This window comes from Bos grunniens, chromosome 28 (assembly GCF_055505025.1).
Source record: "Bos grunniens cultivar Pamir isolate PY7600 chromosome 28, Bosgru_T2T1.0, whole genome shotgun sequence".
NCBI classification, from domain to species: domain Eukaryota; kingdom Metazoa; phylum Chordata; class Mammalia; order Artiodactyla; family Bovidae; genus Bos; species Bos grunniens.
Window position 1 is genome coordinate 43146398 of NC_141192.1, and position 24496 is coordinate 43170893.

Here is a 24496-nt window from a genome sequence, read left to right on the forward strand (position 1 = left end):
AGGCACATCAAAGGAATGACTTCAGTGAGCGCTGACTCTTGCATCTGCCCATATGCAGAGAGGCAACTATAATCATCAACTTGAGATGTCAGCTTATTTGTGATTAGTGGTAATCTTGATCTTTGACTACATGTTTTTTGTTTTGTTTTTTTTTTCAGCAAAAACTTCTATATATCCTGGCTCCTCCCTTACCTCTTTGAGCTCTCTCTCTCAGAGCTGTCTGAGAGGCTGTCTCCCAGGCTATAGTTCTCAGTAAGGTCCCGGAATAAAACATAATTCTCAACTTTTAGATTGTGTTGTTGTTTTTTTTCAGTTGATAACTTATTTAGGAAATTGAATGATTCTAGATGTGTATTTGGTTCTGAACTTTTTGTTTACTCACCAATATACAATGATTTGCCAATATGTGATTGTGATATTTTCAGGGGCCCTGAATGGCCATTCAGTTTAAGATTGCTGCTTGTCAGTGTCATCACAGACTCATCACTGAGTCTGTCCACTATTGCTGTGTGTATATGTCCACCGTAGCTATTGTCTGTGTCTCCATTGCTGTGTGTCTGTGTTCACTATTGCTGTGTGTACATGACTAACATTTTGCAAATTCCCCTCAGCCCTTGGCATTTAACAACATTCCAGTTGTTCATTTTACCTGGGGAGGAAAGATTTATGGGACTGTGGTATCTTAGTCTGTGGACTATGAAGAATATACCTCTTAAAGAGCTAGTTTTCAAGATTAGAGGAAAAACAGGCCAACAAGTAGTATAGAGACCACCCATAAACTCTGGAATGTATCATGTATTAAAGGTCTATTTAAGTAGTCATTTAATAATACAGAAGGATTTTTCCTTGAAATTGCTGAGAAGTCCTCACTCCAACACAGAAAATGCTGTTCCATTCATAAGTACTTAACACGCATCGTTTTAAGTTTTTTATTATTTTTTTAATGTTGGCTGTGCTGAGTCTTCATTGCTTTGCATGGGCTTTTCTAATTGCAGCAGGCAGGGGCTACTCTCTAGTTTCAGTGCTCTGGCCCCATTGCAGTAGCTTCCCTTGTTGCAGAGTACAGGCTCCAGGGTGCGTGGGCTTCAGTCGTTGTGGCTCGTGCATTTAGTTGCCCCATGGCATATGCAGTCTTCCCAGACCAGGAATCCAACCTGTGTCTCCTGCATTGGCAGGTGGATTCTTAAGCCCTAGGCCATCAGGAAGTCCAACATGGATATTTTTTATTCAAATAAGATGAGAGAAACTAACCACCAGATAGATGATTGCAAAATGAGGAGATGGGTTTCAAACACACAACGAAGTATTTACAGGTTAAGGTGACAAGTGCTAGGATAGAATTCTGTGGGAAGAACAGGGCAGTTGCTGAAAAGGTGACAATTACTTGGTCTTTGGGGACCTGGAGTAATCTTCATCATGAGGCAAGATTTGAAGCCATTTTTAAAAGTTCTTATAAACTTGAGAGAGGATATGAGGATTTTCCCAGCAGGTGGGAGAAAGTTTGCTGAAAGGCACAGATGTGGAAAACATTACAGTATTTGGGGTGAGGAATTCTGTGTTGGTGAAGTTGACCCACAGGAGAGTTGAAATTGGATTTGGTTGAGGCTGAGACTGATAGGGATGGATGTGGTCAGATGGCTCTGGAGTAGCAGTGATAAGAGAGGGGGGAAATCTGCTCCTGAGATTTTTATCAGGGCTCACTGAGCCAGGAAGTGGTACCTAACTGGATGCAGGAGGGGAGAAACTGAAGTCAGCTTCTTTCCTGGGTGTCTGGACCAGATGGCCGTATGCCAGTGTTGGGTATTCAAAGGAGGTACATGTTTGGGGAAGTTAAGGAACAGATCATCTGTTGAGTTTTTTTTTATTCTTTTAAGCTTTTATTTTGAAATAATTACAGATTCACAAGAAACAGCATACATAGTACACAAAGGTCCCGTGTAGCCTTTCCCCAGTTTTCCCCAGAATACCATCTTACAGAACTATAGTACAGTGTTAAACCCTGAAAACTGACGCTGGTATTTTTCACAGACCTTTTTGCAGTTTTGCCAGTTTCACATGCACTTGTGTGTGTATGTGAATGAGTGTGTGTGCGTGCACATGTGTGTGTGTAGTTCTATACAGTTTTATCACATGTGCTGATTTGTGTAACTGTCACTACAATCAAGAGACAGCATTGTTGGAAATTCCCTGGTGGTCCAGTGATTAGGACTCGAGCTTTCACTTCTGGGGCCCAGGTTCAATCCCTGATAGGGACAGATGCTGCAAGTCATGAAGCCAACCGAAAAAAAAACGATACACAGTTGTTCCACCTCTGCAAAGATCCCTTTCCCCATGACTAATCTCTGACAGTTACTATTCTGTTTTCCATCTCTTAATTTTGTCATTTTGAAAGTGTTATATAAATGGAATCATAGAGTATGTAACCCATAGCATTTTGATACTGTCTTATTTTCACTCAGTATTAATTCTGTTGCGATCCAGCCAAGTGTTGAGTGTATCTAAAGCTCGTTTCTTTCCACTGCTGAATAATATTCCATGGTGTGAATGCTCTAACATTTGCTTTATACATTGAGGGACATTTGGGTTGCTCTCAGGTTTGGGCTGTTTACTGCCTAATTCTGTAATTTGATTATGGAACTTCCACGGGACTTCTTCCAACAGACTCTTAGAGGGCACAAACAAAACCTTGTGAGCACCAGGAGCCCGGAAATGGGAGCAGTGTCCCCACAAGAGACTGAGCCAGACTTGCCTGTGAGTGTCCAGGAGTCTCTGGCGGAGGCATGGGCTGACAGTGGCCTGCTGCGGGGTCAGAGGCCCTGAATACAACAGTGCGTGCACAAGTCCTTTGGAAAGAGGACACCATTACCACAATTACCCCTACCACAGTTTGGCCTGTGACTGTTTACATACATTAAGTTGTTGTTGTTGTTGTTGTTGTTGTTTTAATTTATTTTTTTAATGAAGAATAATTGCTTTACAGAATTTTGTTGTTTTTTGTCAAACCTCAACATGAATCAGCCATAGGTATACATATATTTTTTGTGCTGATCTAAGTTTTCTCATACTGTTCATGGGGTTCTCAAGGCAAGAATACTGAAGTGGTTTGTCATTCCCTTCTCCAATGGACTACATTTTGTCCGAACTCTCCACCATGACCCATCTGTCTTGGGTGGCCCTACATGGCATGGCTCATAGTTTCATTGACTTAGACAAGGCTGTGATCCATGTGATCAGTTTGGTTAGTTCTCTGTGATTGTGGTTTTCATTCTGTCTGCCCTCTGATGGAGAAGAAGAGGCTTATGGAAGCTTCCTGATGGGAGAGACTGACTGTGGGGGAAACTGGGTCTTATTCTGATGGGCGGAGCCATGTTCAGTAAATCTTTAATCCAACTCTCTGTTGATGGACGGGGCTGTGTTCTCTCCCTGTTGTTTGGCCTGAGGCAGACTGTGGTAGGGGTAATTGTGGTAATGGTGACCTTCAAAGGGACTTGTGCACACATTGTTGTGTTCAGTGCCTGGACCCCGCAGCAGGCCACTGTCGACCCATGCCTCCACCAGAGACTCCTGGACACTCACAGGAAAGTCTGGCTCAGTCTCTTGTCGGGACACTGCTCCTTTCTCTTGGCTCCTGGTATGCACAAAGTTTTGTACTTTGTTTGTGCAAACAAACATGTATTCCAAATCTGTTTCCCCAGTCCTGTGGAAGTTCTGTAATCAAATCTCACTGGCCTCCAAAGAGAATGCCCTGGGAGTTCTCAGTCCCTCAGATTGAGAAATCTGTTTTGGGTCCCAGAACTTTCTTAACAATATGAGAATTTCTTTGGTATAGTTGTTCTGCAGTTTGTGGGTCATCTGCTCTGCAGCTGTATGGTGGGGTGAATGGTGACCTCCTCCAAGAGGGCTTATGCCACACACTGCTTGACCCAGGTCTACTGCAGCCAGAGCGCATGTGCCCATGGCTGGCCACTGCTTACCCATGCCTCTGCAAGAGATACTCAAACACTCAAAGGCAGGTCTGGGTCAGTCTCTGTGGCGTCTCTGAGTCCTGGTGTGCACAAGGCTTTGTTTGAGCCATCTGAGCATCTCTGGTGGGTATGGGGTTTGATTCTAAACATGATTTCGCCCTTCCTATTATCTTGTTGTGGCTTCTCCTTTGCCCTTGGACATGGGGCATTCACACCATGGAATACTTTTCAGCAATGGAAAGAAATGAGCTTTAGATACACTCAACACTTGGCTGTATCACAACAGAATTATACTGAGTGAAAATAAGTCAGTATCAAAAGGCTATGGGTTACATAATATATGACTCCATTTATATAACACTTCTAAAATGACAAAATTAAAAAGATGGAAAACAGAATAGTAATAGGCCTTGGAGTACAAAATGAAGCAGGGCAAAGGCTAACAGAGTTTTGCCAAGAGAACGCACTGGTCATAGCAAACACCCTCTTCCAACAACACAAGGGATGACTGTATACATGGACATCACCAGATGCTCAAAACTGAATCAGATTGATTATATTATTTTCAGTCAAAGACAGATAAGCTCTATATAGTCAGCAAAAGCAAGACCAGGAGCTAACTGTGGCTCAGATCATGAACTCCTTATTGCAAAATTCACACTTAAATTGGAGAAAGTAGGGAAAACCACTGAATCTGCCTGCAATTCAGGAGACCTGGCAAGAATACACAGACGAACTATACAAAAAAAAGATCTTCATGACCCAGATAACCACGTAACCACGATGGTGTGATCACTCACCTAGAGCCAGACATCCTGGAGTGAGAAGTCAAATGGGCCTTAGGAAGCAAACAAAGCTAGTGGAGGTGATGGAATTCCAGTTGAGCTATTTCAAATCCTAAAAGATGATGTTGTTAAAGTGTTGCACTCGATATTCCAGCAAATTTGGAAAACTCAGCAGTGGCCACAGGACTGGAAAAGGTCAGTTTTCATTCCAATCCCAAAGAAAGGCAATGCCAAAGAATATTCAAACTACTGCATGATTGCACTCTTCTCACATGCTAGGAAAGTAATGCTCAAAATTCTCCAAGCCAGGCTTCAACAATACATGAACCATGAACTTCCAGACATTCAAGCTATATTTAGAAAAGGCAGAGGAACCAGAGATCAAATTGCCAACATCTGTTGAATCATAGAAAAAGCAAGAGAGTTCCAGAAAAACATCTACTTTATTGACTATGCCAAAGCCTTTGACTGTATGGATCACAACGAACTGTGGAAAATTCTTAAAGAGATGGAAATACCAGAGCACCTTACCTGCCTCCTGAGAAATCTGTATACAGGTCAAGAAGCAACAGTTAGAAGTGGACATGGAGTATGTCAAGGCTGTATATTGTCACCCTGCTTATTTAACTTATATGCAGAGTACATCATGCAAAATGCCGGGCTGGATGAAGCACAGCTGAAATCAAGATTGCCTGAAGAAATATCAATAACCTCGGATATGCAGATGACACCACCCTTATGGCAGAAAGTAAAGAAGAACTAAAGAGTCTCTTGATGGAAGTGAAAGAGGAGAGTGAAAAAGCTGGCTTAAAACTCAACGTTCAAAGAACTAAAATCATGGCATCTGGTCCCATCACTTCATGGCAAGTAGATGGGGAAACAGTGGAAACAGTGACAGACTTCATTTTCTTTGGCTCTATTATCACTACATATGGTGACTGCAGCCATGATATTAAAAGACACTTACTCCTTGGAAGAAAAGCTGTGACCAACCTAGACAGCATATTAAAAAGCAGAGACATTACTTTGCTGACAATGTTCCATCTAGTCAGAGCTATGGTTTTTCTGGTAGTCATGTATGGATGTGAGAGTTGGACCATAAAGAAAGCTAAGCAGTGGAGAGTTGATGCTTTTGAAATGTGGTGTTAGAGAAGACTCTTGAGAGTCCCTTGGATTGCAAGGAGATCCAACCAGTCAATACTAAAATCAGTCCTGAATACTCATTGGAAAGACTGATGCTTAAACTGAAGCTCCACTACTTTGGCCATCTGGTGCAAACAACTGACTCGTTGGAAAAGACACTGATGCTGGGAAAGATTGAAGACAAGAGGAGAAGGGGATAACAGGAATGAGATGGTTGGATGGCATCACTGACTCGATGGACATGAGTCTGAGCAAGTTCCGGTGTTAGTGATGGACAGGGATACCGGGCATGTTGCAGTCCATGGGGTCATAAACAGTCAGACAGGACTGAGTGACTGAATTGAGCTAATCGGTTTTCTCATGTTGAGAGAAATGCCCAGCATATGTTAAATGTATGTTTAGAATGTATTTTTAAGAAGGTGCTAAGCTGTTTTCCAGAATGGCTCTTCAGTCCAGTGATGTCAGCACCAGGACCCAGGAGAAAGAAACAGTGACCCCACAGGAGACTTGCTTTTGGGCGTCTAGGAGTCTCCAGCGAAGGCCTGGGTTGGTGGTGGCCTGCTGCAAGGTTGTGGGCACGGACTGTAGCAGTACATGCATGGGATCTTTTGAGGGAGGTCACCGTTATCTTCATTCAGTTCAGTTCGGTTCAGTTGCTCAGTCATGTCCAACTCTGCGACCCCATGGACTGCAGCATGCCAGGCCTCCCTGTCCATCACCAACTCCCAGAGTTCACCCAAACTCATGTCCATCGAGTCGGTGATGCCATCCAGCCATCTCATCCTCTGTCGTCTCCTTCTCCTCCTGCCCCCAATCCCTCCCAGCATCAGAGTCTTTTCCAATGGTTGGCCCCAGGTAAATAACAGGGAGGGAACACAGCTCCACCCATCAACAGAAAATTGGATTAAACATTTACTGAACATGGCCCCGCCCATAAGAACAAGACCCAGTATCCCCCTCAGTCAGTCTATCCCATCAGGAAGCTTTCATAAACCTCTTACCATTCTCCATCAGAGGGCAGACAGACTGAAAACCACAGAATGGCTGTACCATTTTAATATTCTCAGATGCAGTATGTGAGAGATCTAATTTTGCTACATCCTTGCTACTGTCACCACTTAAAAAAATTTAGCTGTTGTAATAGATGGATGTAAGGCAATATCTCTTCGTGATTCTAATGGGCAATTTTCTAATAGTAAATGACCATCTTAGCATGTGTTTATCTTCTGTGTGTTCTCTCGGTGAAGTCTCTGTCTTTTACCCATTTTCTTGTTAGATTGTAGGCTCACTGTCACCCCTCTGAGCCACCTCATTCTGCCTTGTTGCTGCTGCTGGGGGTAAGAGTGCCATCTGCCCCCTCCCCAGACACCAGGGAGGAGGTCGGGGCAGTGGGTTGCTGGGTAGCACTGCTTCCTTTCAGCCAGCTTTATCGCATCCCTGCGAGTCAGGGGGAAAGTTTGGTTCTCCACTCAGCCATACTGATTCCAGGAGGGGTCAGTTTTTCTTTTCGTTTTTGATTGGTCGACAAGTATTAAAATTGAGGGTTTTTTCTACCAGACATCCTTTCCCCAGTCCTTTTTGTAGAGCTGGTCCTGAGTCCAGGCCTCTCTAGCACCCCTTCAGGGATGAAGGAGGAAAGAAAACCCAGGAGCTTACATCATTCCTCAGGTTGTGAAGTTCCTGCCCGGTCACCTTCCCTGCATTTTTCCTAGCTTTCCTATATTTGTTGGTGTCTAAGGCCCCCGATCTCTTCATTAGGCAGCCTGGGGCTCAGTAGAGCTCCTGTGGAGAGACGTTGATGTTGGCCCTTGATGTCAGGAGGTGGTGGGTAAAGGCCTGGACCTCAGCGCCTGTGCTCACTGGATGAGGCCCAGGATCTGCATTTTCTTCACACACTAGGGGTGGCCCTCTTGGTGATGATGCCTGTCTGTCACGGCTCCATGACACTGTACACACAGGACACCTTGCAGGTGCCTGCCTGCAACTAAGGGCTCAGCAAATAGGAGCTCTTGTGCTCCTATAGGTGAGACTCTTGGCTCCAGGAAGATCATTTTTGAGCTTAGTGGAAGAACAAAAGCCAGATGATGGGGATTCAAACACCAAGCACTCGGGGAGGGAAGTCAGTTTGCCTCTGAGATTCTGAGCTGGAGAAGGAGAGAGAGGCCTGTGAAAGAGGGAGAAGGAAGTCTGAAGCTCAGGCAGGACAGGAGGAGGAGCTGAGTGGAGCAGAGAGAGGGAGACATGCAGGTAAATTACACGGAGAGGACAGCGCTGCTGATGCTGGCAGAGTAGCACAGGAGCAAAGACAGGAACACTGCCCCAGAGGCCAGGGCAGACTCCCTCAGCCCGCATCCAGCACAGAACTGCATTCCTGACTGACGTCACCACACACTGTGATCTTTGCTTCTCCAAAATCAGACACCCACTGTTTCCACTCCTGGTGGTTACTGTTTCTACTGCATAAAGAAGAGAAAAGAGACTGAACGAGGAGATAGGAGATTAGAAAGAAAAATAGGCTCCATTCTTTTATTATTATTTCATCTTGTGTTTATTAACCATCTGCTTTATTTCAGGCATTTGCTCTGGTTGCAGTGAGGAGAAAATTGACGTTATCCATGTGCTTATGCCGGTTTCTTTCCGCTCTGTGCACTGGGCCTCATGTATCTGTTCATGGCTGTGACGTGTGCTTGAAGGAAACGTGAATTCCTCCAGTGCTGCCATGATACGGGGGGATGCGGCTAGTGGAGGGTGAAGGAGGCCTCCCCAGAGCAGAGAGGCTAGAGCTGAAGCCAGGTGGCTGTGGGTGCTCCCAGGGTGAAATGTGTGGGGGATGTTCTAGATAAAGGATGCCGTGTTTGTGGATAAGGAACTAAAGGAAAGCTGGTGAGGACAGACTTGCTCAGCTGGAGGGGGCAGGGCACAGACAAGGGGGTGGGGAAGGGGGCAGGCCCTGGGAGCTTAGCAGGTGCCCAGGGTCTGTGTGGATCCAAGAGTGAGGGTAGTAACATCCTCCACAGGATACTGTGACATAGGTATGAGTGGGGGCGATATGGAACACAGGCTCAGATCCACATCTTTAAAGCCAAGCTGCCCACCATTTAGAATATGTATCAGAGCCTTGGATATGATGGGGGACCAGGTGGACCCTCACGTCGTGGGTAGACGGAGGCTGTTGGTATGGAGTGGGCAGAGCAGTGGGAGTGGAGGACAGTGAGCAGCTCCAAGACTTGGCAATTCATGAGCTTCCAGCTGGGTGACTCGTTCCTACTTTACTGTCATCAAGACCACCGAAGAAGACATGAGCTTATCTTTAGACTGTTTTGGTCCAAGATGCTTCTGCAGTGTCCAAATGAAAATGTCTAGGAAGCAGTTGCCTGTGTGGATGTGGAGGGAAAACCAGAGCTGATCACAGAAACACAGGCTGAAGACATTTGTCCTGGGTGGTTGGGTGCATGCAGGTCTGGTAAGGGGGGCAGGAGGGGGTCATTGGGGGTGAGGGGGAGTCCAGGGACAGAGAGTGCGATGCTGTGATGGAAGGAAGCAACACTAGGCGGCAGACACGGGGGCGAGAGTTGATGCCCTTTGAGGATCAAGGCAAAGATTTACAGGTGAGACTGAGTATGAAATACTGAGAAAATGGTAGGGACTGAGTGAGGGAGCTGCTGAAAGTCTGGCTTGCACAGTGTTTCCACCTGCATGCCTTGGAACCCTGGCTCTTCAGGAGCATTTCTATCACATCCTCTCTGTCTCTTTCTGACACACACACGTGTTTTATAATCGATTAATTATGAGGATTGCTGCTAAAATGAAATAGCTCTTTCAACAACAGAACTTCCGAAAGTATTTATTTAGCATGTAGTTGAGTCACTGAGTCGTGTCTGACTCTTTTGCTACCCCACCTGCCAGGCTCCTCTGTCTGAGGGATTCACCAGGCAAGGATACTGGGGCGAGTTGCCATTTTCTTCTCCAGGGGATCCTCCCAACTCAGGGATTGAACCCGTGTCTTCTGCATTACAGGCGGATTCTTTACCACTGAGCCGCCTGGGAAACCACCTTATTACTATAATATGTACCACCCAGCAACTCTTAATGAATCTCAGGACCCAAGTCAGTGTTCCCTGGAACCCCACTTGAGAAACACTGGCTGAGCACTGTCAATAGACTTGGCCACAGAAAAGCACATGGTCTCTCTCGATAGCCTCCCCTCCATCTGTGTACCTGCTTCCAAGCCTCTCCTCTCTGGAAGCTACCATTTCTTTCAGGAGTTGGAAGAGCAGCCATCAGTTGCAGGGTATGTGGGTTTGGGACTGTGAAGGTCAAAATACTTGGTGATTCCTGGCAGGCAGGAGTTCCATCTGTTCTGGCCAGTGGTTGGGTGAGAGTTGTCTCTGGGGTGTTAGGTGCCATGAGTCTTAGTGAGTAACGAAGTGAAAACTAGTGACACTAGTGAGTAATTAGTGAAAGCCTCTAACTTAGCAGCAATAGGCCTATTTCATTTTTAGGCAGACAGGAAATCATGGGAAAAGGAATTTCTGGTACAAACCTGCAGATAATTGGGGTGGGAGTGGGAAGGGGTACACAGTCCCTGTGCTGGAGACTGAAACGATTTGGTCTCATGAGACTGGGAGAGGAGGGCTTGTTATTTGAATGTTTGGAACTTGGAAATTATTTTATGCGGTTAATTGATATGTGAATGTGTAGCTGCATTGTCCATGCTGCTGCTGCTACTAAGTCACTTCAGTCGTGTCCGACTCTGTGTGACCCCATAGACGGCAGCCCACCAGGCTACCCCGTCCCTGGGATTCTCCAGGCAAGATCACTGGAGTGGGTTGCCATTTCCTTCTCCAATGCAGGAAAGTGAAAAGTGAAAGTGAAGTCGCTCGGTCGTGTCCGACTCTTAGCGACCCCATGGACTGCAGCCTGCCAGGCTCCTCTGTCCATGGGATTTTCCAGGCAAGAGTACTGGAGTGGGGTGCCATTGCCTTCTCCAACATTGTCCATATGTTGGGCCATAAGAACCTATTTCAGCAGAAACTCTGGAATGATGGTGAGCTCCCTAGCACCTCCTTCATATATAGGAAGAGTTACATACAGTTTTAAAAGCCGTGGAAGATCGCTGTAGCAGGGTTGAGCAAATAAGAATGGTGTTAGGAGCAGCACTGAATGTTGTGTGGTGGGGTTTTCCTTGAACTTGAAGCCCAGTATATATATTTTTATCTCCAGTATCTGGTGTAATGCTTAGTAATTAGTCAACCTTTGATTGAATGGGTGGATGAATAAATCCCTAATACTCATCCTTTTTAAAGCCTGACTTTAAACTGAAGGACCAGTGAAGAACCCTTGAGACTAACTTCACTTTGTGGGTCAAACAGAGTCAGAATTATCTGGATGACCTTTAGGTTCTTGTACAGATTGGTAGTCACTAGTCTGACATAGTTGATGATTGCTGATAAGAAAAATAATTTGGGGCCTTAAGGTAGAAAATAACTGACCCTTGTTCTGCAAGTTTTGCACAAGTTTTGCAAGGAGAAAACTGACATTATGGGCTAGAAGAAGCAGTTGGTCTTAGTGTACTGATGAATAGTAAAATTTGTAGATTTGATGAATACTGCTTAAAAATCTATGGTGCTTTAGTCCTCTGTGTGTGTGTGTGTGTGTGTGTGTGTGCGCGCGCGCCCACGTGCACACACGCTCAGTCATGTCTGATTTTTTTCTGAACTATGGACTGTAGTCTGCCAGGCTTCTCTGTCCATGGAATTTTCCAGGCAAGAATACTGGAGTTGGTTGCCATTTCCTACTTCAGGGGATCTTCCCAACCCAGAGATTGAACCCACGTCTCTTGCATCGCTTGCATTGGCAAGCAGGTTCTTTACCACTGTGCTACCTGGGCATCCCTTTTAGTCCTACTTCTTACACCTTTATACACATATTCCTGCATAACAGATTGATGATTCCTACATGAGAGAGTGATGTTGAATGAATATACAGATGAGTGAATTCACAGGTGCTTTTGCTGAGTGTAACTTTCTTATTTCTTTATCTGCTTGTTTGTGTCCTAACACTTGGAATAACTAGTTCTGTCTCACGCATGCTCAGGTGTCTATTTTGGATTCACATCACCTCACATGGACTCTCACTGTACTCTTAAGGTGACAGTAAACAGCTGGCATGTTCTGCATCTCATTGCGTCCTCACTATTTCTTGTTTCCAGTGTCCTATCATTATCCTTCCTCCCTTTACCTCTGTCTTCTCTCTGGACTTGGAGGCCTTCTTTCTTCCTGTTGGATTACTGATTTAATTTTTCAATGTTTTAAGAATTTACTAACTGCTAAGTAGTATGTCAAGGCCATATATTGTCACCCTGTTTATTTAACTTATAGGCAGAGTGCACACATGCATGCTAAGTCACTTCAGTCGTGTCCAACTCTGTGTGATCCTGTGGACTGCAGCTTGCCAGGCTCCTCTGTCCATGGGATTCTCCTCCGGCAAGAATACTGGAATGGGATGCTATGCCCTCCTCCAGGGGACCTTCCCTACCCAGGGATCAAACCCATATCTCTTACATATAACCTGCATTGGCAGGCAGGTTCTTTACCACTAGCACCACCTGGGAAGCCCTATATTCAGAGTATATCATGCGAAATACTGGGCTGGTTGAATCACAAGCTGGAATCAAGATTGCCAGGAGAAATTCAACAATCTCAAATATGCAAATGATACCACTTTAACGGCAGAAAGCAAAGAGGAACTAAAGAACCTCTTGAAGGTGAAAGAGGAGAGTGAAAAAGCTGGCTTAAAACTCAACATTTAAAAAACAAATATCATGGCATCTGGCCCCATCAGTTCAGTTCAATTCAGTTCAGTTGGTCAGTCGTGTCCGAGTCTCTGCTACCCCATGAATCGCAGCACGCCAGGCCTCCCGTCCATCACCAACTCCTGGAGTTCACTCAGACTCACGTCCATCGAGTCAGTGATGCCATCCAGCCATCTCATCCTCTGTCGTCCCTTTCTCTTCCTGCCCCCAATCCCTCCCAGCATCAGAGTCTTTTCCAGTGAGTCAACTCTTCTCATGAGGTGGTCAAAGTACTGGAGTTTCAGCTTCAGCATCATTCCTTCCAAAGAACACCCAGGACTGATCTCCTTTAAAATGGACTGGTTGGCTCTCCTTGCAGTCCAAGGGACTCTCAAGAGTCTTCTCCAACACCACAGTTCAAAAGCATCAATTCTACGGAGTTCAGCTTTCTTCACAGTCCAACTCTCACATCCATACATGACCACTGGAAAAACCATAGCCTTGACTGGTCCCATCACTTCATGGCAAATTGATGGGGAAAAAGTGGAAACTGTGACAGATATTCTCTCTTGGGCTCCAAAATCACTATGGACAGTGACTGTAGCCACAGAATTAAAAGATGCTTGCTCCTTGGAAGAAAATCTGTGACAAACCTAGATAGCATATTAAAAAGCATAGACATCACTTTGCCAACAAAGGTCCATCTAGTCAAAGCAATGTTTTTTCCAGTAGCCATGTATGGATGTGAGAGATGGACCTTAAAGAAAACTGAGTGCTAAAGAATTGAAGCTTTTGAATTGTGGTGCTAGAGAAGACTCTTGAAAATCCCTTGAAACGCAAGGAGATCAAACCAGTCAATTATAAGGGAAGCCAACCCTGAATATTCATTGGAAGAACTGATGCTGAAGCTGAAGCTCCAGTACTTTGATCCCTTGATGTGAAGAGCTGACTCTTTGGAAAAGACCCTGATGGTAGGAAAAACTGAGGGCAAGAAGAGAAAAGGGTGACATAGGATGAGAAGGTTGGATGGTATCACTGACTCAATGGACATGAGTTTAAGCAAACTCAGGGTGATAGTGAAGGAAGCCTGGCATGCTGCAGTCCGTGGGTCACAGAGAGGCGGGGACGGTTTAGCAACTGAACAACAGCTATATAGTCATCCCTGGATATCTGCAGGGAGGGGGACACGAGTGAGGATCGATACAAAAAAAGATGCTCAAGTCCCTTAAATAAAATGACACAGTTCTTGCATAGAACACCCCACCCTACCCTCTTGTATACTTGTAATCACCTCAATTACTTATAATGCCTAATGATGGAAATTCTGTGTAAATGATTGCTGGAGTGCAGTAAATTCTAGTTTACCTTTGGGAACTTTATGGAATTTTCCCCCAAAATATTTTGGATCTGCATTTGGTTGAATCCTTGAATTCGGAGCCCAGGATGCAGAGGGCTGACCACATCATGAATCACACTGGTCACCAGGACCACAGAGATGCATAGGACGTGGCGCTTCTCTTACAGAAGTTGTAAACATGTCTGCACATCACCAGTAAGACATGGTGGTATCCTTGGCACAATACAGAGCAAATATAAGGTTCTGTGTTGTTCTAGAGAGAGACTGGTTATAGTAGGGGTTGAGGTGGGCAAGGCAGGCTTTGCAGCAGAGGTTGTATCTTTACTTGTCAGTATTCTTCTGTTGCATCATATTCCAAAAGCAAAATTTATCAAACCCTCAAGATTGACCAATCTGTCATCAAATCTTCTTTCCCTGCTAAAAGACATTTTCTTGGAGGAACTAGTCTTTGCTAATTAATCCCATCAACAGAAATACCTGCCTTTCAGAATAATCAGTGAGTTCAAAACAAAACCATCCCTTCACTTAAAAGTTGATCGGGTTCTGTCATGTACAGCAGTTTTTGGCTGGGCTGCTTTTCTGTGTAAACAACAAATAATCTTGAAGGCATTTTACCTTCTGAGGACTAGACTCAAACCCAAGATAGGGTGATCTACTCAAATTTCTTCATGCACTTAGAAAATGAAGTATTTAGACTGTTTTGAAACATCTTTGTGAATGATAAAGACATTAAAATGAAAAAATAAAAATCATCCAGATTCTCCATAAAGCATAAGTTTGTGTTTTGGTCAGCCTATAAAATTCTCTACCTTATGTTAAAATGTAGAAAATCCTCTCCCATAAAGAAACAAATTTAGAATTACAAATTTTTAGCTTGAGATTTTCAAGGGTAAAAGACACTTGGGAAGATAAAGCTTGGAGCTATTTTTGTATTAAAAAGAAAATTCAGGAGAATCAAAATCTTTTATTTTTGTTCCATGACTTAATAATTCAACTGTATTTTTGTTTTTCCCAAAGCAGATAGGCGTAGACAATGATTGCAATCGGTAAATAGGTACTTTTTATTTTACAAATCTTATAACAGCTTTAGGATCAAATCCCTTCCAAATTTAATTTGATTAACTTCTGAATAAGAAATACCATTTTTAAGTAAAATTATTGCATTCCAGAGAATATTATAGCTTATTTGACATGTGGGATCTGAGTTCCCTGAGCAGGAATTGAACCTGTGCCCTGCCACAGTGGAAGCTCAGAATCCTAGCCACTGGACTGCCAGAGAAGTCCCTCCAGAGGGTATTATAAACAGCTAAAAAACAATAAAGGGAAATCATATTGATTTAAACCATGCTGGAATAAATATTTTGCACATCACCAGTAGCCAATAATGGTTTCCCTGATAGCACAGTTGGTAATGAATCTGCCTACAATGAAGGAGACCCCGGTTTGATTCCTGGGTCAGGAAGATCCCCTGGAGAAGGGATAGGCTACCCACTCCAGTTTTCCCTTGTGGCTTTCTTTCGCAGTTTTCCCCCACAAGGGAAGCCTTGTGGCTCAGCTGGTAAAGAATATGCCTGCAATCCAGGAGACCTGGGTTCGATCCCTGGGTTGGGAAGATCCCCTGGAGAAGGGAAAGGCTACCTACTCTAGTGTTCTGGCCTGGAAAATTCCATGGACTGTATAGTCCATGGGGTCACAAAGAGTCAGACACGACTGAGAGTTTCACTATCACTTTTGATAGCCAATAATATTTGGAAGATTTGGAGATGATCTGGTTTGCATTACACATATACACTTTAAAATACCTCATGAATTAAGTCAAGCTTTACCTCAGATGCTAAGAAATACGAAAATATGTAGAGTTCTGCTGTATTTAAGATCATTATCTAAAAACTGTTTGGTTTTTGTTTTTCCAGAGAGCACAGTCAGATGAACTGGAAAAAATTGAAAAGCATGGTCGGTCCTCCAAAGACAAGGAAAACGCCAAGTCTCTGGACAAACCTGAGCAGTAAGCACACCGTGGACCCCATGGGCAGCATGCAGGCCATGGGAGGCTCTTTCCATTGGGAAAACGAAGTATCTTCTGTGCATCAGTGTCATGAATGATGTGAGGATGAATGTGTTTATGTGCATCGTCTTTTTCCTCTTAACTTGGCTTTGTTTCCTTAGGTTCCTTTATGAACTGTCACTAATCCCCAACTTTTCAGAGCGAGTCTTTTGCATTCTGTTTCAGTCCACATTTTCAGAAAGCATTTGCTCAATTCGGCGCAAACTGGAGCTGCTACAGAAGTTGTGTGAGGTGGGTGCATGGGTTCTGATACTTAATTGTGCTCAGTCATGTTCATATTTCAAACAAATTGTCTCTTATTTATAGTAAACACTTCCAACTGAGTACCATTTGAAGACATTTTCTTTATTTCCCCTCAACAAATTGTTAGTGATTCCATCCAAATGCTTCAGGAATAGCTATATGACTCAACAGAAGAGAAACATTCTTCTGAAAATAAAGAACAAATGCTTAGCAGAAATGACCAATATTAACATCTAAAACAATTTGTCAAAATTTAATAGCACCATTCATTCTGGTTGTGGTAAATTATTTTGAAAAGTAGCATTATGTCATTAAAGAGATTTTCAGAGGCCGTGATACATAAATTCAAGTTAAACTGTGTGCTTTGGAAGAAGTGAGTGTGAACCTTTCAGGGGTAAATCTAAATTTGGAAATTAAACTTTATAACTGTGTTTCGGTTTCCCACACCTTATGCTAAAAATGTTACACAGAGGCAGGTGCAGTTGAACTGATGGCAGTGACGTTACACTGTGGTGGTTCTCATGTTACGGGTGTGTTTGGTTTCCTTGTAATTACACCACAGGAGCATCCTAGGCTGGCACCTCTCAGCTGGAGAAGCACAACCTGCATGCTGTTAGTGGTGCAGCTTTTTTAAAGTTATCTTTGGAGACGCTGTTCTTAAATATACCTAAAATGAGCACTGATGAAGTTTGGATATGACCCATAATTATTAGTATGATCTGAATATCTGCCACTAACTTGAGAAAATTCAAACAGTAAGTGAGAAATTCTTCTTTATCCTGTTTTACAGACATTAAAACATGGCTCAGGGGTTATGCAGGTTTTGGGTTTGGTTCTTGCCTTTGGCAACTACATGAATGGTGGAAATAATACTCGGGGACAGGCAGACGGTTTTGGATTAGATATTCTCCCGAAGCTGAAAGATGTTAAAAGCAGTGTAAGTATTTTGGGTGAGTGAATGTAGCAAACTGAGGAGTGGATGTCTGTTTTCTAATAAGTTGAACTGTAAACCAGTGCGATAAATGTTTATGCTCCAAGGCCAAAAGTTCTATTATGTTCTGAGCCAGAAAAAGGTAATGGTTTTTAAAATATTAAGTTCAACTGAGGGAATTCCCAGGTGGCACTACTGATAAAGAATGTGCCTGCCAGTGAAGGAGACATAAGAGACCCTGCTGCTGCTGTTGCTGCTGCTGCTGCCAAGTCGCTTCAGTCGTGTCCGACTCTGTGCGACCCCAGAGACGGCAGCCCACCAGGCTGCCCCATCCCTGGGATTCTCCAGGCAAGAACACTGGAGTGGGTTGCCATTTCCTTCTCCAATGCATGAAAGTGGAAAGTGAAAGTGAAGTCGCTCAGTCGTCTCCGACTCTTAGCGACCCTACGGCCTGCAGCCTTCCAGGCTCCTCCTTCCATGGGATTTTCCAGGCAAGAGTACTGGAGTGGGGTGCCATTGCCTTCTCCGAAGAGACCCTGGGTCAGGTTCAATTCCTAGGTCGGGAAGATCCCCTGGAGGAAGGCATGGCAACCCACTCCAATACTCTTGCTGAAGAATCCCATGGATAGAGAAACCAGGCAGGCTACAGTCCACTGGGTCTCAAAGAGTCAGACATGACTGAAGAGACTTAGCATGCATGCCCGCAAGTTTAAGTGAACAATTGGCCTATAAAAATGAAAATATAGAGAATTGTCTTCCTAGATAAGGAAATAATAAGGAAATAATCTCCCTGATAGAAGAGAGATACTTATTTTGCTTTTTTCTGCTGGTCAACAACTCCATGGTTTATTTAGTCATTACACTCATATGTTCATTTGACATTCTTTTATCCAACTTCTATGGAATGCCAGACACTGTACTTTTCCAAAATTGGGAAAAGCATAGTCCTTTCTTGGAACACCAACAACATATAACTTTTGTGATTTTTATGGTTCTATTTGTTCAAGTGCCTTTTTATTTGTATGACACACATTTTCTCAGGAACCTTCAATATGTCAACCTGATAAATCACATTTATTCAAAATTTATTTATTCTTCTAAACACATGGTAGGTTTTGAATAGTTCTTTTTTGAAAAGATTTATTTATTTATTTATTTATTTATTTTTGTGCTGGGTCTTCGCTGCTGCACATGCAGTCTTTCTCTAACTTCAGTGAGCGGGGGCTACTCTCCAGGTGCAGTGCACAGGCTTCTCATTGCAGTGGTTTCTCTTGTTCTGCAGCACGGGCTCCAGGTGTTCAAGCTTCAGTGGTTGCAGCTCTCAGGCTCTGGAACATGAGCTCAGTAGTTGTGGCACACGGGCTTAGCCCCACATTCCACATTCCACATTCCCATGTGGAATCTTCCCGGATCGGGAATCCAACTGTGTCCCCTGCCTTGGATTCTTAACCGCTGGACCACCAGGGCAATACTGAATAGTTCTTAACAACTGATTGTTGGATTGAAACAAGTAATTTTTGCAAATAACATTAGAATATAAGTATAATCAATAAATGTTACTTATAAAAAGTGAATCTGAAATAGATTCTTATGGTCATAATTATATATGTATAAGGGATTATTTGTTTTTTTGTATTGGTTAATGTATCTTATTCAATCCTCCTATAAGTTAAATTTCATTAATTTAAATAAGGAATGATATGGATAAGAATAATCAAGAAGTAAGATTTTTAATAATTTAACTTGCATTCTCACAAAGGCTATGCAAAGTCCATTTGGTTCTTTCTCTATAAAATAAAGATAACTATGTCTGTAGTTTCATAGACTTGCATGCATGGAACTGTTACTCAGATCACTCAGAATTACCTAGGCACTTAGTAAGTGTTTTGTTAATTGACTGAGGTATTGCTGATCATTTCACTGATTTACAAGTTAGGAAAGACAAAGGAAGTTGCTTAAATCATCCTGCTTCTAATAAATGTACTACTTTTGTTATTACAGCTCTGTATTTCCGTGTAATCGATGTATATAGTAAAATATGTTGTTGTTGTTGCTGCTTAGTTGTTAAGTCATGTCCAACCCTTTGCAACCCCATGAACACTAGCCCACCAGGCTCCTCTGTCCATGGGATTTCCCAGGCAAGAATCCTGGAGTGGGCTGCCATTTCCTTCTCCAGGGGATTTTCCCCACCCAGGGATTGAACCCCTGTCTCCTGCATTGGCAGGTGGATTCTCTATTGCGGAGCCACCAGGGAAGCCCATAGTGTGTTCAGGGAGTCTGTGTTGTGTTAGTCACTCACTCGTGTCCAACTCTTTGTGACCCCATGGACTGCAGCCCACCAGGCTCCTCTATCCATGTGATTTTCTAGACAAGAACACTGGATTGGGTTGCCATTCCCTTCTCCAGGGGATCTTCCCCACCCAGGGATTGAACCCGCATCTCCTGCATTGGCAGGTGGGTTCTTTACCATCTGAGCCACCAGGGAATCCCATCAGGGAGTCTAATAGATATATCATCATATCCCATCAGACTTGTTTATAAAGGAATGTTGCTCTTTTTATCGATGAGGGGAAAGTCATGGTTAGATTAGGTTTTTATTATAAGGTATGTTTTTAAAAATATGTATTTGGTTTCACACATGCCAATTATCTAGTATTTATTTTGAGAATTTAAAAAAAAACATATATTAATGCTCTAAATGTGCCAGAAAAGAAGGTGGAAAGCTCTTCTTTGAAGATTGTTAGATATGAAGCAGTTTTTCTTCTTTAGAATTACATACATTGCATTTTTATAGCTCCACAGATACTAATTCTTGAATCTCAGTTGCTAACATAAGTTATAACATGAATTTGCATTGTTAAAGCTCCAGCTTACTTGAGGTAATATTTAACTTTTAAATTTTCTTAATCTACTTAGTAATAAACCTCAGTCAAGCTTCCTGTTGGAGTGGTCCCTACTGGTTCAGCCATACAGAAATGCTGGTGCTATTTAGTCATTTCTGTTTAGATAGTAGTTACACCTGTTAATAATAAGAAATAAAATTAATGAATTACTTTTCTGGTTGAGGAAGGTGAAAGCAGGAAGGTGTGTACAACTGAGACAACCCTCGAAACAGCTGTGCTTCCACTTGGGGCTCAGGTGGGAACAGAGCGAGGGAGGACAAGACTGTCTGAGCCATTAAACTAAAGTAACATGAGACAGAACGTCTCCCTTCATCCTAAATATTTTCATCTACATGTGTGGGTTTACTGGGATGAGTTTTATTTAACGCTGTATATTTAGTCATTTTAAAAAACGTATTTCTACTCACTTTGGTCTCTCTGCCTAGGACAATAGCAGAAGCCTGTTGTCATATATCGTGTCATATTATCTTCGCAATTTTGATGAGGTGAGATAATGTTCACAGAGTCGCATTCTGTTATTCCCTGTTGTTGAGCGATGTGGTCGTGTTTCGTGTTGTTTGTCATTGCTGCTGCTGCTCTGTCCTCATTTATTTAAAGTCTGTGCTTCCTGCTGACCAGGACGCTGGGAAAGAACAGTGTGTGTTTCCACTGCCCGAACCCCAGGACCTCTTTCAGGCCTCACAGATGAAGTTTGAAGATTTTCAAAAAGACCTCAGAAAACTCAAGAAAGACCTGAGAGGTAACTTACAATGTTAAGGAAACTCAGTTGTTATTTATGCTTCTTTAATGAGAGAACAGATTTTTCAGTGTTTCTAAAGAAGGTAAAAATCAGTGTAAATAAACATTTTCATATGTGGCAAAAGAAAAATTTTACAAGTAATCTTATTCTTTTGTTTTTTTAAAAAGAAATGTGTATTAGAAACTAGTTATTTAATCGCATCTTGGTTATTTGAATAGCAGCCTCTTTCATCAGGGACAAATTTTATTGTCTTACTTTCACTTTATGTTCAAGAATATTTGTACATTTATCATATCTTGTTAAAAGACACATATTTCCTCCCCACCCACCCTTGGAATACTTGCCTAAGATTTTGTGGAATGTGAACTTTCCTGGGACAAAACATTTTTTCATGTATTTGGTTAAAAAAAAAAAAAGATGCATGTGTAATGCTTTATTGTTACTGTTCAGTTTCTAAGTCGTGTCTGACTCTGTGACTCCATGGACTGCAGCACACCAGGCTTTCCTGCCCTTTACTGTCCCTCAGAGTTTGCCCACACTCGTGTCCACTGGGGCTCCCAAGTGGCGCTAGTGGTACAGAACCCAGCTGACAATGCAGGACACAGAACAGATGCAGGTTCAGTCCCTGGGTTGGGAAGATCACCTGGAGAAGAGCATGGCGGTCCACTCCAGTATTCTTGCCTGGAGAACGCCCATGGACAGAGGAGACTGGCTGGATACAGTCCATAGGGTCGCAAAGAGTCAGACACCACTGAAGCAACTTAGCACACAGGCTCAAATGTCCACTGAGTTGGTGATGCCATCCAACCATCTCATCTCTGTCACCCCTTCTCTTACTGCCCTCAGTCTTTCCAGCATCAGGGTCTTTTCCAATGAGTTGGCTCTTCACATCAGGTGCCCAAAGTATTGGAGCTTCAGCTTGAGCATCAGTCCTTCCAGTGAATATTCAGGGTTGATTTCCTTAAACTGACCAGTTTAATCTCCTTGGTATCCCAACTGACTCTTAAGAATCTTCTCAATTATTAGTTGAGAAGCCTTAGATCATTTTGAAGAGACTTTGAAATTCTTCAGAATGGTAAATTTAAAGTAATGCACAAAAGCAAATAGTTTACAATTTTTTATTTTTTGTGAATAAAACTCCTCTCATCTGTCCTACCTTTATAAATGAGGTACATTTATAAAGGCTTATGATATTATTGGCTTATGATATTATTATTAGTTTTAGGTGTACAACTTAATAATGACAAAGGTCTGTATAGTCAAAGCTATGCTGTTTCCAGTAATCATGTATGGATGTAAGAATTGGACCATAAAGAAGGCTGAGCACTGAAGAATTGATGTTTTCAAATTGCAGTGGTGGAGAAGACTTTTAAGAGTCCCTTAGACAGCAAGGAGATCAAACCAGTCAATCCTAAAGGAAATCAACCCTGAATACTCATTAGAAGGACTGATACTGAAGCTCCAATACTTTGGCCACCTGATGTGAAGAGCCAATTCATTGGAAGAGACCCTGAGGGTGGGAAAGATTGAGGGCAAGAGGAGAAGGGAGTGACAGAGATGAGATGGTTGGATGGCATCATGGATTCAATGGACATGAACTTGGGAAAACTCTAGGAGATAGTGAGGGTTGGGGAAGCTTGGCGTACTGCACTGAACAATAACAAAATTTTTATATATTATGCACCAGCGTTATTACAGTGTTATATTCCCTATGCTGTACCTTGCATCCCTGTGACTTATTTATTTTGTAACTGGCAGTTTCTATCTCTTTAATCCCTTTCACCTATTTAACTCACCTACTTTATCTTATTTTCATGAAGTTTCTTCATTTATGGAGTTGAGAATACCACAACTTTCAATATAAGCCTCTTTCTCACTGTTTAAGCACAGTCAGGGAGGACATTTATGTGAGATTTTCATTGCATTTTGTATCGCTAGATGAGAAGAGGCTTATTTACCCCAGAAGCCAAAAAATTGATACAACTTTTTAAAGAGATTCTATCCTAGTGATGTATAATCAAATTTATAGAGTTGTTATATTCTGGTCATAGATGATTTTATATAGATTTAAATCACCATAGTAACATTATATAGTTTGCTTCAGTTCAGTTCAGTTGCTCAGTCGTGTTCGACTCTTTGCGACCCCATGAATCGCAGCATGCCAGGCCTCCCTGTCTATCTCCAACTCGCGGAATTCACTCAAACTCATGTCCATCGAGTCGGTGATGCTATCCAGCCATCTCATCCTCTGTCATCCCCTTCTCCTCCTGCCCCCAATCCCTCCAAGCATCACGGTCTTTTCCAATGAGTCAACTCTTTGCATGAGGTGGCCAAAGTATTGGGAGCCTCAGCATCAGTCCTTCCAATGAACACCCAGGACTGATCTCCTTTAGGATGGACTAGTTGGATCTCCTTGCAGTCCAAGGGACTCTCAAGAGTCTTCTCCAACACCACAGTTCAAAAGCATCAATTCTTCGGCACTCAGCCTTCTTCACAGTCCAACTCTCACATCCATACATGACCACTGGAAAAACCATAGCCTTGACTAGATGGACCTTGTTGGCAAGGTAATATCTCTGCTTTTCAATGTACTATCTAGGTTGGTCATAACTTTCCTTCCAAGGAGTAAGCGTCTTTTAATTTCATGGCTGCAGTCACCATCTGCAGTGATTTTGGAGCCCCAAGAAATAAAGTCTGACACTGTTTCCACTGTTTCCCCATCTATTTCCCATGAAGTGATGGGACCAGATGCCATGATCTTCGTTTTCTGAATGTTGAGCTTTAAGCCAACTTTTTCAGTCTCCTCTTTCACTTTCATCAAGAGGCTTTTTAGTTCCTCTTCAATTTCTGCCATGAGAGTGGTGTCATCTGCATATCTGAGGTTATTGATATTTCTCCCGGAAATCTTGATTCCAGTTTGTGTTTCTTCCAGTCCAGCGTTTCTCATGATGTACTCTGCATATAAGTTAAATAAACAGGGTGACAATATACAGCCTTGACGAACTCCTTTCCCTATTTGGAACCAGTCTGTTGTTCCATGTCCAGTTCTAACTGTTGCTTCCTGACCTGCATACAGATTTCTCAAGAGGCAGGTCAGGTGGTCTGGTATTCCCATCTCTTTCAGAATTTTCCACAGTTTATTGTGATCCACACAGTCAAAGGCTTTGGCATAGTCAATAAAGCAGAAATAGATGTTTTTCTGGAACTCTTGCTTTTTCCATGATCCAGTGGATGTTGGCAATTTGATCTCTTGTTCCTCTGCCTCTTCTAAAACCAGCTTGAACATCTGGATGTTCACAGTTCACATACTGCTGAAGCCTGGCTTGGAGAATTTTGAGCATTAACTTACTAGCATGTGAGATGAGTGCAGTTGTGTGGTAGTTTGAGCATTCTTTGGCATTGCCTTTCTTTGGAATTGGAATGAAAACTGACCTTTTCCAGTCCTGTGGCAACTGCTGAGTTTTCCAAATTTGCTGGCATATTGAGTGCAGCACTTTCACAGCATCATCTTTCAGGATTGAAATAGCTCAACTGGAATGCCATCACCTCCACTAGATTTGTTCGTAGTGATG

At 42.9% G+C, this 24496-nt stretch overlaps 1 protein-coding gene across 6 annotated transcripts in view; it reads left to right on the plus strand.

Annotated features, from left to right (window-relative positions):
* Positions 1 to 24496, plus strand: part of FMN2 (formin 2) — a 345241-nt gene that overhangs the window by 238990 nt on the left and 81755 nt on the right. For 4 of the 6 annotated variants that reach the window (XR_015156591.1, XR_015156594.1, XM_086381217.1 and 1 more), the window contains 5 exons: positions 15957 to 16048; positions 16210 to 16339; positions 17142 to 17288; positions 20611 to 20670; positions 20804 to 20924. Coding sequence is in view for 2 of the 6 variants with exons in the window: in XM_086381217.1 (XP_086237343.1) it covers positions 15957 to 16048; positions 16210 to 16339; positions 17142 to 17288; positions 20611 to 20670; positions 20804 to 20924 (550 nt within the window). In the remaining 4 variants the exon portion in view is untranslated. The remainder of the gene's footprint in view (positions 1 to 15956; positions 16049 to 16209; positions 16340 to 17141; positions 17289 to 20610; positions 20671 to 20803; positions 20925 to 24496) is intronic. The other 2 variants (XR_015156593.1, XR_015156595.1) reach the window with 1 other exon arrangement.